Source organism: Sciurus vulgaris (genome assembly GCF_902686455.1).
Source record: "Sciurus vulgaris genome assembly, chromosome: 4".
Taxonomy (NCBI): Eukaryota; Metazoa; Chordata; class Mammalia; order Rodentia; family Sciuridae; genus Sciurus; species Sciurus vulgaris.
The window spans coordinates 155,222,397-155,236,389 of record NC_136464.1 but is presented as its reverse complement, the minus strand read 5'-3'; the positions used below and the strand labels follow the sequence as shown (position 1 = coordinate 155,236,389).

The 13,993-nt window shown below is 33.9% G+C and overlaps 1 protein-coding gene across 8 annotated transcripts in view; it reads left to right on the top strand.

The window, feature by feature from the left end:
- NBEA (neurobeachin) overlaps positions 1-13,993 on the top strand; it is a 660,252-nt gene that overhangs the window by 464,739 nt on the left and 181,520 nt on the right. For 6 of the 8 annotated variants that reach the window (XM_079137358.1, XM_079137357.1, XM_079137361.1 and 3 more), the window contains one exon: positions 548-580. The exons of the other annotated variants lie outside the window; for them this stretch is intronic. In XM_079137358.1, the coding sequence (XP_078993484.1) occupies positions 548-580 (33 nt within the window). The remainder of the gene's footprint in view (positions 1-547; positions 581-13,993) is intronic. 8 annotated transcript variants of the gene reach the window in all.

Genomic DNA, 13,993 nt, shown 5'->3' with positions numbered 1-13,993 from the left:
CAGCTGTATGTGTAATAATCCTTTTATCTTTCACAACAACCCTGTGAGTTGAAACTATGATTACTAGTACTTGAAAAAATAAGGATATGCAGGTCTAGAAAGATTGACTTGTGTAAATGTAAGAACTGTGTGTAAAATAGCATGTCTTTAAAAATACATAATACATGGTTTATACTAAAGTACATCCAATTATACATTTAAATGTGTATGTAGCTGGGTGTATGTTTGTATACTAAGACCCAAAGAAAGGAAAAGTGAGACCCTGTTCTATAACTCCATCTTACACTAGCTCCATTATATTATACTCAGAAGTCTGTGCATATGCCTAATATTTAATTTTAGCTTTAATTATAGTCTAGGTGTTGACCAAAATTTTTCTGGTAAGTTGAAAACATTTGATAAGTAATAGAATACTTTTACTACAATTTTACTTAAATATTGACCCTTCTTGTGTTTTCTCCATTTTGTTCAGAGTTTTAATAAAGATAAATTATTCAACAAAGTTCTTTGACTTTAAATGTCATGCAACTTTTTGTTTTACTTTTAGTTCCCTTTCTTGCCAAGCTGTTCATCTCAAGAGGCAAGTTAAATGTGTGTGATTACTAATTACTCAATTTATTATGTATTGTAGCAAATGGCTAATATGATATAATATAGAAGTATGCCAATCAATTAAGTAATTATTACATTAATAACACCTAACTTAATTTATTTCAATTGCCTTTTAGTTTGTAGTAATTACTGAAATGAATTAGCATCTATGATTCCATATGTGCTTAAATATTTCAGTTTACTAATTACATTTTTGTTAAAATATTTAGATTAATCAGTATAACAACCAATTTTAATCTAAAATCTCAATTATCTATTTTAATTTGAAATTTAGCTTAGTTGTTCTTCAAATAATTAAAAAATAATTGAAATTTAAGATAAACTCAAATTTATGTGAATGATTTAATTCAACTGGCAGAATTGTGTCCCACTAGTAAAATATATTTTATTTCTTTTTGAGTGTCATGTATGCTGCATGACACTGGAAACATTTTACAACTTCCAAACAATTAGAATTCATACAGATTCCTTTATTGTTACTTCCTAAAGTTAGTAATCTTACTAAGTTAGGAAATTCAAAGTTTTTAATGGTGACAGTGAAGATCTTTAATGCTTTGTTATCAATTCTGTAAGCTGTAATAATCTTATTTTCTGCTGTTGTTACATATATAAGATGTTATTACCAACAGTTTACCCATCCATTTAATATTCAGTAACTTAAAAGTTTTTTCTGCATGCCTAAACTAATATCCAAACTTCCTTCTCACCCGAAATATTCTTTTCCTCTCTCTATTTACACCCTCCCTGTCTCCTCCTCTCAAAAAGTCTACCTGTTATTTTAGGACCCATTTAAAACACTATCAAATATTCACTGGTCAATTGTGTAACCCTTATAACATTTTTTTTGTTAATATTGTTTTGGAAACAACTTTATTGAGATCTGAGTCATGTACCATAAAACTGTCCTGTATACAACATAGAAATCAATTATTTTTAGCATATTCATATAGCTACACAACCATCACCACAATCAATTTTAAAACATTTCATTGTCCCCAGAAGAAACCTTTTACACTTTGGCTCTACCCCACCATTTCGTATTCCCACTCTGTGGCCCTAAATAGCCACTCATCTATTGTCTATCTCCAGATTTGTCTGTTTTGCACTTTTCATATCAGTGGAATCATATGTGGTCTTTCAGGTCTGGTTTCTGTCACTTACAGTAATATTTTCAAGGTTCATCCATGTGGTGCCATGTATGTCCTTTTTATGGGGAATATTTTATTGTACATATATACCATATTTTCTTTGTCCGTTCATTGGTTGATGTACATTTGCATTGTTTTCACCTTTTGGAAATTATGAAAAATGCATCTTAAACATTCACGAACAAAGTTTTATGTGAATGTAGTTTCATTTTTGAGCAACTGTCAGACTGTTTACAGAAGTGGCTGCAGCACTTTACATTGTATCACCAGCGTGCAAGAGTTTCAATTTCTTCATTTGCTCCCCAACACTTATTATCTGTTTTTTTTTTAATTATAGCATTCCCATAACATTTTTAAACATTTTTATTTGTTCTAATTATTTATACATGACAGAGGAATGTATATTGACACATCATACATAAATGGAGTATAACTTCTCATTCTTCTGGTTGTACATGATATAGAATCACATGGGTCATGTAGTCATATATGTAGATAGGGTATTAATGTCCAGTTCATTCTACTATCCTCCCTACCCCCATAGCCCAGTTCCCTCCCCTCTACCTAATCTAAACTACCTCTATTCTTCCCTAGTTCCCCATCCCCTTATTGTGAATTAGCATCCGAATATCAAAGAGAACATAATTTTTGGTTTTGGGGATTGGCTTGTTTCATTTAGCATGATGTTCTCCAGGTCCATCCATTTACCAGCAAATGCCATAATTCCATTCTTCTTTAAGGCTGAGTAATATTCAATTGTGTATATGTACCACATTTTCTTTATCCATTCATCTTTTGAAGGGCACCTAGGTTGATTCCATAGCTTAGCTGTTGTGAATTGAGCTGCTATAAACATTGACGTGGCTATATCACTGTAGTGTGCTAATTTTAAATCCTTCCAGTATAAACTGGAAGAGTGGGATAGCTGAGTCAAATATTGGTTCCATTCCAGGTTTTCTGAGGACTCTCCATACTGCTTTCCAGAGTGGGTGGACCAATTTGCAGACCCACCACCAATGTATGAGTGTACCTTTTTCCCCACATCCTCACCAACATTTATTGTCACTTGTATTCTTGATAATTGCCACTCTGACTGGAGTGAGATGAAATCTTAGTTTTGATTTGGATTTCTCTAATTGCTAGACATGTTGAGCATTTTTTCATGTGTTTGTTGATCAGTTTTATTTCTTCTTCTGTGAAGTGTCTGTTCAGTTCCTTAGCCCATTTATTGTTTGGGTTTTTTTTTTGTTGTTGTTTTTTTTTTTTTTTTGGTGTTAAGTTTTTTGAGTTCTTTATATATCCTGGAGATTAATGTTCTCGCTGAGGTACCTGTGGTAAAGATTTCCTCCCATTCTGTAGGCTCTCCCTTCACATTATTGATTGTTTCCTTTGCTGAGAAGAAGATTTTAGTTTGACTCCATCCCATTTATTGATTCTTGACATCTCATAACATTTTGATTATATCATTCTTAAGACACTTACCACATAAAGCCTCATATTGTAGAGGTTTTTCTATGTTTTCCTCTCTCCTGTTAGACTACAGATTCTTTAAGGACAGCAATTATATATTAGGTGTCTTTGAACCACAAAGAAATCTAACACAGTGACTTGAAAGGTTCCCATTGAACCTTTGGTAAAAAGCTCGTAAACAGGAGAGCCAAGATAATTATCTAATTATACCATAAGTAAAAGACAAAATACAACTTATTTTGAGCTATTGAAATAAAGTATTTGGGAGCTTGAATTATAAGATTCTCTGCTCATACTAACTGAATCACTCAAATAAATTACTCAATATATCACTTGACTTTTTCTATGATAGGGACACTTAAAAAGTTAAGCTAATCTTTGTTCCATTCTCACTTCTGCTAATTGTGTCACTTTAACTAAATGTATCTCAAAGTTCTCATTTATGAGGCCTAGATATCACTGCTACTCTTAATTTAAAAAAAAAAAACAACTTTTTATTACATCAAAAAATGTTCTCCAACCAATGGATGATAATGATGCACTGAGTATTTTTAAGAGTAGCCAGGATCAGAAGGGAAGAAGTGTTAGAATGTAGGTTTGAGATGGGTTTTTTAATGTGGGTTTTTCAAAGTGACAGATTTATAATCCTTCATACACACACACACACACACATACACACACCCTTACATAGTCAAGAATCTGAAACTGAAAATGAATTATATGAATTAAGAGTGAGGAAAACACAGAAATAAAAAGGAGATCTATTAGGACACTCTTCTAAGTGCCCCATCTCCCTCATGAGCACAGTGATGCCCCTGACAGTTCTCAGCATACCTTCCTTGATGTTCAGGGGACAGTGTGTTGTGAAGTCATTTCTCCTATTGTAAACTGATCAAATCGTTTCCATTTCTTATAGTTGTCATTCTACAAACTCATAGTGAAATCAGTTATCAAATGATGATGGGGGGAGAGAAACATTACTTACAATAATTCATAAGTTTCTCCACTTCTACTTTCTAAATATCTCTGGGTTCACTCACTCATTTCCTTATTCATTCACATCTCATGACTATCTGGTGAGGACATGTAGAATGCTGGTCCTAAGACTATGATGAGTAAAAATATCCTAGTATGGAGACATAAATACCCAGGCAAAGTTATTCATAGATAGATTGAATGCTACCTACAAACCCAACTGGTAAAGAAAATAAAGCAAACTATAGAAAATGAACAAAAAAAAAAACCCTCAAGATTCTGGGAAATACAGTAAAGTCAAAGGAAAAACAAAATCCTAAAAGCTAAAAATTTTTCAGAGAAGTATGTTATTTAAGAAAAAGAATAGAATGTATACCAAAAGCACAGGAAGTTTTATTCCAATTGTTTAGTGAAATAAGGAGACACATACTGTAGGAAAGAACATGTTTGATGTTACATGGATGCAGATAATTGCTGTCTCAGATGAGTTTGCTTAGGCCTGACTGTTACATGCTATACAATTCCAATATGGTAAACCCAACATTCTTTCCCTGACAAAACTAGTATTTTTTAAAAATATTCTTTGACATTTTGAAATGTAACTTTAATAACAGTATGAATACAGTTAATTCAACCTGATATTTGTATTTAGGGGAAAAATGTCTTTTAAACATTCTGGGTTTTCTAAAATGCATTTTACTCAGGATTTTCCCCTTAATTTTTAAACCCATGTGTATTTCAAGGGAAATTTAATCCATATGTCCCTGACTCACTCACACTTAACTCATCAAAATGTTGTTTAGTAAAAGCTATTTGATGTTGAAAAGTCTTATGAGTCTTTATAAGTCTTTTTTCTCTCTCTTTGAATTAGGAAGTTGCTTTGCCAGTCATAAATAGTATACCCAAAGGGTTCACATTCAGCTTCAAACACAGACTTCACAAAGCTCTGAGAGCATTAACACAAGCCCATTTCTTGCAAAAGCTGTGAAATACTTAGATTTCTAACCTAATTTTAATGTTTGTTAAAGACATAAAAATAAAATATTCACCTTGAATATCTTGCCTTTTCTTATTTTCATTATTTTCAAAAAGTCTGCAAGGCCATTTTAAACCTGCAGATATTTTACAGTAACTATATTTCTGTGTTTCAAAAAATCGATGTCCCCTCCAACCATGGATTCCATTGTCTATAAAACACTTTTAAGGTACTCTTAATAACAACACCATACCAAAAGAGTTGAAAAAGCAATTCAACTATATTTATTAATATCAGCCATGATTCAAATCACATATAACATTCTTCCTTCTTTTTTTGTGTAGATCTGTTTTAAGAATCAGCCCGTTCATTATGGACAAGTGTTTCGCAAACCACAAGGATAAAGCCTTTTCTTTCTAATACAGTGTACTAGTTGAAACATATTTTTATTTTTCTTTCATTTCTGTGTAGAGAATTTCTATAGAAAGTAATTTTTCTCAATGAATTTACAGTCAGACAGCCAATCTATTAAAAAAACAAGGGCAGTAAACAACTAACCTATCAGTAGGTTATACTTCTTTATATGTAGGAATCTAAGCTTTCATGTGTCATGTTTTTAGAAAGTATATGATGAGGATATTAATCACATACTGAAGATATGTGGGTCGCTCATTTGTTACACATAGAAGAAAAATGTGAAGAGAAAAAATGCTATTTTTCTACTGCCAAATTGTGGATGTTAGCAACTTAGAGAGGAGGGAAAGGTGAGGTCCACATTATGTCACCCCTGCCATAGCCAAGAAGGCCTGGTGCTTTTTGATAGACTTAGGCACTGGTTCAAAGATTAGGTGAAAAAACAATTTTACCAGGGAAGTGCTATGCAAAAGAATCATTAAGTCTTACTGCATACTGAAAATTTTTAAATTTTTTATTTCCATGGTTTTTTGCTGTAACAAAGAAGGAGCCTACAGGAGGTACTTGATCATAACAGCTAGCCAGAAGTATAGAATTTACATGACATACAGATTGCAAATAGTTAATCCTGTAGAAGTTGCTTTATCAGTTCAAATCATTAGTTAATCCTGTAGAAGTTGCTTTATCAGTTCAAATCATCAGTCAAGTAAAAATAAATCTAGACCTCTTTATCAGCAATAGAGAAGACGGATCAAATTTGCTATCTAAATATTGTTAAATATTTTTTCTAGAAAAATATTTAGGTGGTTTTATTGATCAGAAAATTGCTAATTGCAGTGTTTTGTGTTCTTTTTTAATTCAAATGGTCCGTTGATTTTTTTTCTTCCATTTTGTTGCTAATTTATCAAATAGCTAAGTATAGACATGATATTCATTCAGTTCAGTTTGTGTATGAAACAGGAATGCTAAGAGCCAGGTGCCAAGAAAAGTTAAAAATAAACAAACAAATGTTGCATCTAAAGGTGGGATATAAGAAGGTCTCCATTTACTTGCTTAAGTTTTCTAAGGGGAAAAACCAGGCTAGCTAAGTACGAAGAGGATGGAATGGGTTGGGAGATATAAGTGATATTTGTTAACGGAAAACTGTACTACAGCCTAATAACTATACAACTGTGTGACTTAGGTGTTATACTTCATTTTAAGATGTTGAAAGTTAGGTTCCAACAACAGGACACCCATTCATGATCATATATCAAGCAAAGAGATGAGCCAGAATTTAAATCTATTTTCTTTCTCTTTCCGAAAGCCTTTTTTAAAACTTTATTCCACTATATCAATGTTCTGTTTTGTTTATTTATTCCAAGTTGCAGCCCATTGGTGGGTAAATAAATCAATTGAGTTAGTATCAGCATTACTGGTGAACAAAATAAAAAAGGATAGATTAGAATAGAAAATATCAAAATTTACACACTGTAAAGACAGAGCTGGAAGGAACAGTTGGAACCTTATTCTGTTATCCCTTATTCTCTTATGCAAGACCCACTCTGCTTGAATGTAGTTATACAAGCAAAACAAATATAAATATTAAATATCTACCATATGTCAGACACTAAGATGGATACTTTGTTACAGTGGATACAAGTTCCTGCTCTCAAGGATACATTCAGCTGAGTCTATTGGATATCCAGAATTCTCAAAATGACATAAAAGATTGAAATATAAGAACCATATTGAGCTTGGAGTGCATAGTTAAAACCACTGAGATCACCCAAGGAAAGTGATTAGCTAGACAACACAAAGCAGTAGGCCACTTCAGATCCCCTGTGGAACAACAAGGATGAGAAAGCAACTAGCTAGAGCCCATTAGAGACACCAAGAAAAAAAGTCAAACAGTCAAAGAACAAAAGAGACGTCTACACTGTAAAGGCCAAGGAGTCTGCTTCAGCATTTTTTTTAACCTTATGTTCCTTGAAATACAGGTAATTTGAAAGATGACAAAGTGAAAAAAAAAAAAAAATTCTGTGGTTGAATGTTTTTGGACAATTCTGGATTTAAAAATACACTTGTTCTTTTTTTTTTTTTTTTTTTAATCAATGGAATTTAGCTTATTAAGCAGTGTATAATTTCCAAACACCATGGCCTGCGTAAAGGACAGGAGTGAAGACAATGAAGTAAACAGGAGTTAAGAGACAGAAAGAGATGTCCAAGTGCTTAACAAAGGAAGGAGACACAGGAAAGAGAGAAGCAGGAGCTGGCAAGTTACTAGCTTGCATGAGAGAAAAGCTGTATTTCCTGGAACTGAAGAAAAAGAGATAAGGATAAATACAGAAAAATCTTTAGATAGACAAAGATATCAAAAGAAATGATAAAATTTAGTTTTTTCCAAGATAGAAATATTTTGCTTATTATGGAGTTGAGATGGTCAAAGTAGACCAATGAGATTTTCTAGGAAAGCACTATGTTTACTCATCTTGTTAAAGGAATGCGTGCCCCACAAAAGGATAAACAACTCTGCTCCACACTATAATTCCTGAGTTCTAAATTATTTTGTTAGTTGTCACTGGACCTTTATTTTTATTTATTTATTTATATGTAGTACTGAGAATTGAACCCAGTGCCTCACACTTGCTAGGCAAACACTCGACCACTGAGCTACAACCCCAGCTCAACAAATGAGATTTATTGATGTTATGTGCCTTACACAATGCTTGGTTAAGCCCTTTTTCCCTTACTTCATAATTGTTCCTTTTTTAAAAATTTTTACCCTATGGTATAAGGCATTTAAGGGTCAAATTCATACCTTATATATCACCGTATTCCCTCCTGATGCCCAATACAACACACTACACATTCATTAGTTTTTGTTGAGTAAATGAATAAGTGGATCCCGAATAAAACATGTCTGTATGCATATAATTTACAGAAAGGGAGTAACTTATATACTAGGAAAAATATGGCAGTTATAAAATTATGCCATTTAAAAAGATAATAATCTGAATGTGAGCTAGGATGACCAATTACATCATAACTCTCCTTGGTTTTTAGAAAATTTTTGAAATTTGTTTTCTATAAAATGCAATTTTTTATTTAATTTAAATATTTTTTAGCTGCAGATGGACACATACCTTTATTTTATTTATTTATTTTCATGTGGCACTGAGGATCAAACTCAGGGCCTCACACATGCTAGACAAGCACTGTACCACTGAGCTACATTCCCAGCCCCTATTGTTTGTATTTGTAAAGAAAAAACTGAGATGGATTGAATTCTGAAAAATACAAAATTTGTAAGCCGTTATTTTTAGTGGCTTTTCAGTATGATGTATAAATGCAATAATAGTATGTAAATTTTTCTACATTCAGTTCCATAAACACAGATTGCATACCATGTGATAGATACTGTGTTAGGTGAAGAAGATAATGTCCCTGCCTTCAGGTAGCCTATGCCAAATAAGAGAAACAGACATCTAAACACATATATTTGTTTTATAAGTGCTGCAATAAAGATGTGCCCAGGGAACTGTGGGAATAGAAAGACAGGCACTTCATCCAACCTAGGGGTACAAAGACTTAATGCTTCTAGTCCTACAGATTTAAATTATATCCTCTGGTCTAGTCACTCATCTAGTCTAGTAGGAATTTACTCTTTTCTATCATTAAATGATATCCTAGTGCCATAAAAGAGTCATACCCCTCCAGAAGGTGAAAAATGCATTCCATATGTCAAACTAAATGTAATATAACCAGAAACACAAATCTCAGCTAGCTCACCTTTTAAATCAAAAGGCAAGAAAATTGTCACACCAAACATTAAGTTAAATCACTATTTTTCTAATATTTTTTGCTAGAAAATAACTGAATGCTGTTTTACTTAAACTATATAAAATTACTCATTGCCTTTGCAGAAATACACTTTTTTTTAACCTGAATAATTACCTGTTTTCCAAATAAATTGGAAAATATAAATGATAGGTTAAGAGCATATCAGATGCTTGCTCAGTACTTTTTTTAAAATTGTTAATTTTGAGCACGTTAAATAAGATGAGGTTTTAGATAGTATCAGTTTGATAATAGATGTCCTACCGTGATAAATAAATATGCTAACTTTCCAGTATTCAGTTGCTTGTATAAGAGGTCTGCATTCTTTCCATGCTGTTTCAGACTGTGGTGAAGTTTTTCCAGAGGTAGATTTCAGATCTTCTATTAATATGCCTTCTTAAGTACCTGTCTTATATTGTGCAATAATTGTCTCAGGAAATCAGTAAAGTCTGAGGATAACTGGTTATTGTTCATCTCAATCATAAGGATAGATTATATTTGAAAAAGTCACCAAGGAGCATCAAAAGACTACTTCCTGGGTATAGTGAGTATTTGTGTAAGATTTAGGTTTATGGAGTGTCTGTAATGAGTAGTTGTGGGGGCATTTTGTGTGTGAGTGTGCTGAAGAGGGAATATTTCTAAAATTTAAGTTCATAGCCCTTGAGGTATGTATTCTATGAGTTGTTCAAGTTCCCTTTTTCTGATTCAAGCAAAAATGTTCTATAACTATTTCCATGCAAGCAGAGTTTTTGAAAATTTCAGAGAATCCTTATTCTGGTAATTTATTTGGACAGCTATCAATATTCTTTATAGACAAAGAAAACCATCACTGTCTAGGGATTTTATTGCTATGATTTTTTTTCCCCCTTGAGGTATTTTAAATGCCTAAAACCCAGAAAACTGCCCTAGAAAATGAATATCCAAGATTCTTTTTATTTTGGATTGAACCCCAGGGCACTTAACACTGATCAACACATCCTCAGCCCTTTTTTTATATTTTATTTGGAGACACAGTCTCCCTAAGTTGCTTAGGGCCTCACCAAGTTGCTGAGGCTGGCTCTGAGCTCATGATCCTTCTGCCTCCACCTGGGATTACAGGTGTGCGCCACTACACCCAGCCTAAAATTCTTCACAGTATTTTTCTGAGACCTTCCCTCTCCCCAGGCACATAAACAAACACCTGTACTATCTTAATGCCTAAAGTCTTCCTAATATTGCAAAACAAAGTTCCAGCTGCCTCATGTTCTTTAGTAATTTACTTTAAATTGTTTTGAGATTAAAACATTTTATTCTTTTAATTCTGTGAGAAAAACATTTTCTTTAAATTAATAGTACTGAATTTTAAAATGATACTAATCCAAAGCATGATCAATGCTTAAGCTATCATCACTCATGCTGTGAGTTACTTACCTAACAAATGTTATCACAGAATAGAAATTAATTGTAAAAATTTACCCCATGAGTATATTTTTGTCTTAAATTTTTGGGGAACAATGCCCCTTTGCATTGAACATGAAGACTTTCAGATTAGTTTTAGTTCTTCTAAATAATCTTACAATTTTAATTTTTAATAATTATACCAAGATTAGTCAGTGCTTATTATCCCACAGTAATGGTTTTTTACATGTTCTAGAAAAAAATGAAACGTGGTTTCAAAGTAATTGATGTTGGAGAAAATCCATACAAGCTAATAAAGCTTTTATTAATGTTGAGCTACGTTTAGGAAATATTCAAATGATTCTAAGATACATTGTAACTTCATGTACCTTAAATATAGTTTTTACCAATTGAATGTCATCAAATCATTCTAACAATGCCAGTTTTAATTAGACTTGAACTTTTTTCTCATATTTATTCTCTGCTGTGCTTTATATTAAAACTTTCAGAGAAGTTTAGTACTGTTTGAAAATATATTTGTCATGAGTGTCTTTTAATCGCTATAATGCTATTGACCCATCTCAAAAATTATTAATACCTGCATCAGAGAAAAAGAAGAGCAGTCCCAGACTTTGAGGAATTGGTCTGACCTACAAGTAGGCCTTGTTATTGTTGGGAGCTGGCCAGGAGCTTACAGGTAAAGTCATGGTGTTCTCTTGTTGAACATAAGAAACCTCACAGAATACCAGCATCAGACAAGGTCACATCATCATCCTGATGTGAGACAATTAATTAATTAATTAATTAATTAATATAATTTTGTCCAAGCACAGACAAAAACAAGGCCACACTGCTGACCACAAAATACCAAACATCCCCCTCTCCTGGCTAATATGAGTAACAGCTCCTTTTCTCAATTCCAACTTCAGTTTGCTCTGTCCTCCTCCCTCCCTCTAAATAAGATTTGTTAAGATACCTAGTCTTAGAATTATCCTTGGCTTGGGAAGAGCCCAATCAAGGGCAAGCTCTGCCTCCTTGAGCACTATCCAGAATCACTTTAACCAAAGTCCAGTTCCTCCCATGAGTCCTTTAACTATGGTTTCCCAGAGTTGTTGGTCTCCCTAATCACAATGAGCAATAAGCCCACTTGTTCAACTATAGGTATGTCTTTGGCAAGGACAGCAGTGACACTTGTATTCAACATTTGTGAATAGTTAATTGTTAGTTAAATAAAAGTGTAAGAAATTTTGTAAACTGTAAAGTTCTATTAAAATGTCAATGTATTATTAAGATTTCTAGGCTTGGATTTTTTTTATTTTCAGCAAAATAATCCAAACCCACACATATTTAACATTCTACTTTTAAATGTATATTTGAAGAATAGTTGCCTCTTCAAATACAAAACATGTGTACTTTGTTCTCTGAGTACACAATGAGGTTTGTCATAAACTGATTAAAGAGCCAATGGCCCTAAAGAGAAGTTCATTCTTTTCAAGATTTCTTTCATTATTTTGGGGTGATCTTTGGTCTAGTTCATATTTTAAATTAACATTTAAATTAATGCCAACTAATATCCCCAAACTTATTAAAATAGTAATGGATCAATTTTTTTAACATTATGCTGCCAATCCTAAGAAGTAAATAACATTTTCCCTTTTAATTACCACTTTAGAATGTGGAATTTTAAATTATTGCATGCACCCTTTAATATCATTTCCTCTAAGTGTGCTGAGGATGTTAATATAACTGATCCTTTTATTCCTAGATTAGTGATTGGAATGACTATATTTACAGTCAATCCCCAACTCACTACAGCAAGCAAAGTTTAGAAGGTTAAATTTGTAATCACTTAAATTGAAGAACAGAATCAGCTATATCGCCATCTTGGCATCCAGGGAAGCTGCCCTTTTTGAATTCTATTTGGAAAGAGACTGGAGATTTTCAAATAACCAGGTACCATATGGAAGATCTGCTGGTTTGTGATTGTGCCTTATGTAAACATTTTAATATCGGATCCCTAAAATCCAGAGGCTTCCCCAAAGGGGATTAGAACATAATCCCCTCTCTCTTTTGCTGTAGTGGATTAACTCTGTATTCTCTCTGCGCCTGGTTTGCTCCCTGAAGGCTACAACAAAAAGACTCACTGCTCCTTAAACATGCTATGGAATTGGAAGTTGTAATTGGAGATTTCCAAAGGACAAGAGGAAAAATGACATACTATTAAGGCTGAATATTTCATGATGTGTCTTTCTTAAAGAAAGACCAGTTTGAAGCCCTTTTATAAACTCCCGGAAAAATCTCATCTCAATAGAACGAAATTGGAGTAGAATCAAAAGGAGGCGCAGTCAGTCCCCTTTCAGAAACTCAGAGAAGTAGAGAAAATATGGTCCCTGTTAAAAGTTCACCGAGTGTGTACTTTAAATTCTTAATATATTTCAGTAAATCTGTTAGTATACTTGGCATAATTCGTTTCATGATTTTCAATATTCCCAGTCTAATTGTTTGGATATGTTAAATTACTTCTTAAAAGAAAGAATCGGTTCGCCATTTTTAATGTTTTTTGACCGTTTTCGTCTCCAAATACCAGAAACTTATTAAAACATAAGTCAAGAGCCCTCTGTATTTAGAGTGAAGACTCTTCAGAGGTTTTAGCACAAACGCGAGATGTGTAAGAGGACATTGTGTTTCACATGTGAATCATTTCACCTCCTTTCTCACCTCGCCCCAATCTATAGCAAAACCGTAAACCGCTTGGATTTCTCCAGAGGAGAACTAGGAACGCATCCCAAGGAGCATCATGGTCGCTCAAGGGTTAAGGGAGCGGCTCGAACCGGCCGGAGCGTTGGGGGATTCGGTGGAGGGCGCGGGAGGCAGGAGGCGCCGCCGAGCGCGCGCACAGACCCTCCAATAAACACAAAGGAGGGCCTGGGGAATAGAAACCCAAATCCACTTGTAATCGTACAAGAGATTCGGGCATAATTACTTGAGCAACCTAGATTAAGATTGATGAGCCTTTAAAGTGGCGCTTCAGATCGACCGCCTCGCCCTTTGGAAAGAAAAACCTTGTGGAGCGGAGGTGGACCCCGACTCCGCTCGGCTGCGCGGCGGAAACCGCCGGCCCAAGACAAGCCCGGGCGTCCCTAGGGCTCACCGCGGGCCAGAGAAAAAAGCTAGCGATAGTCCAGTCGAGGCGGTTGAGATG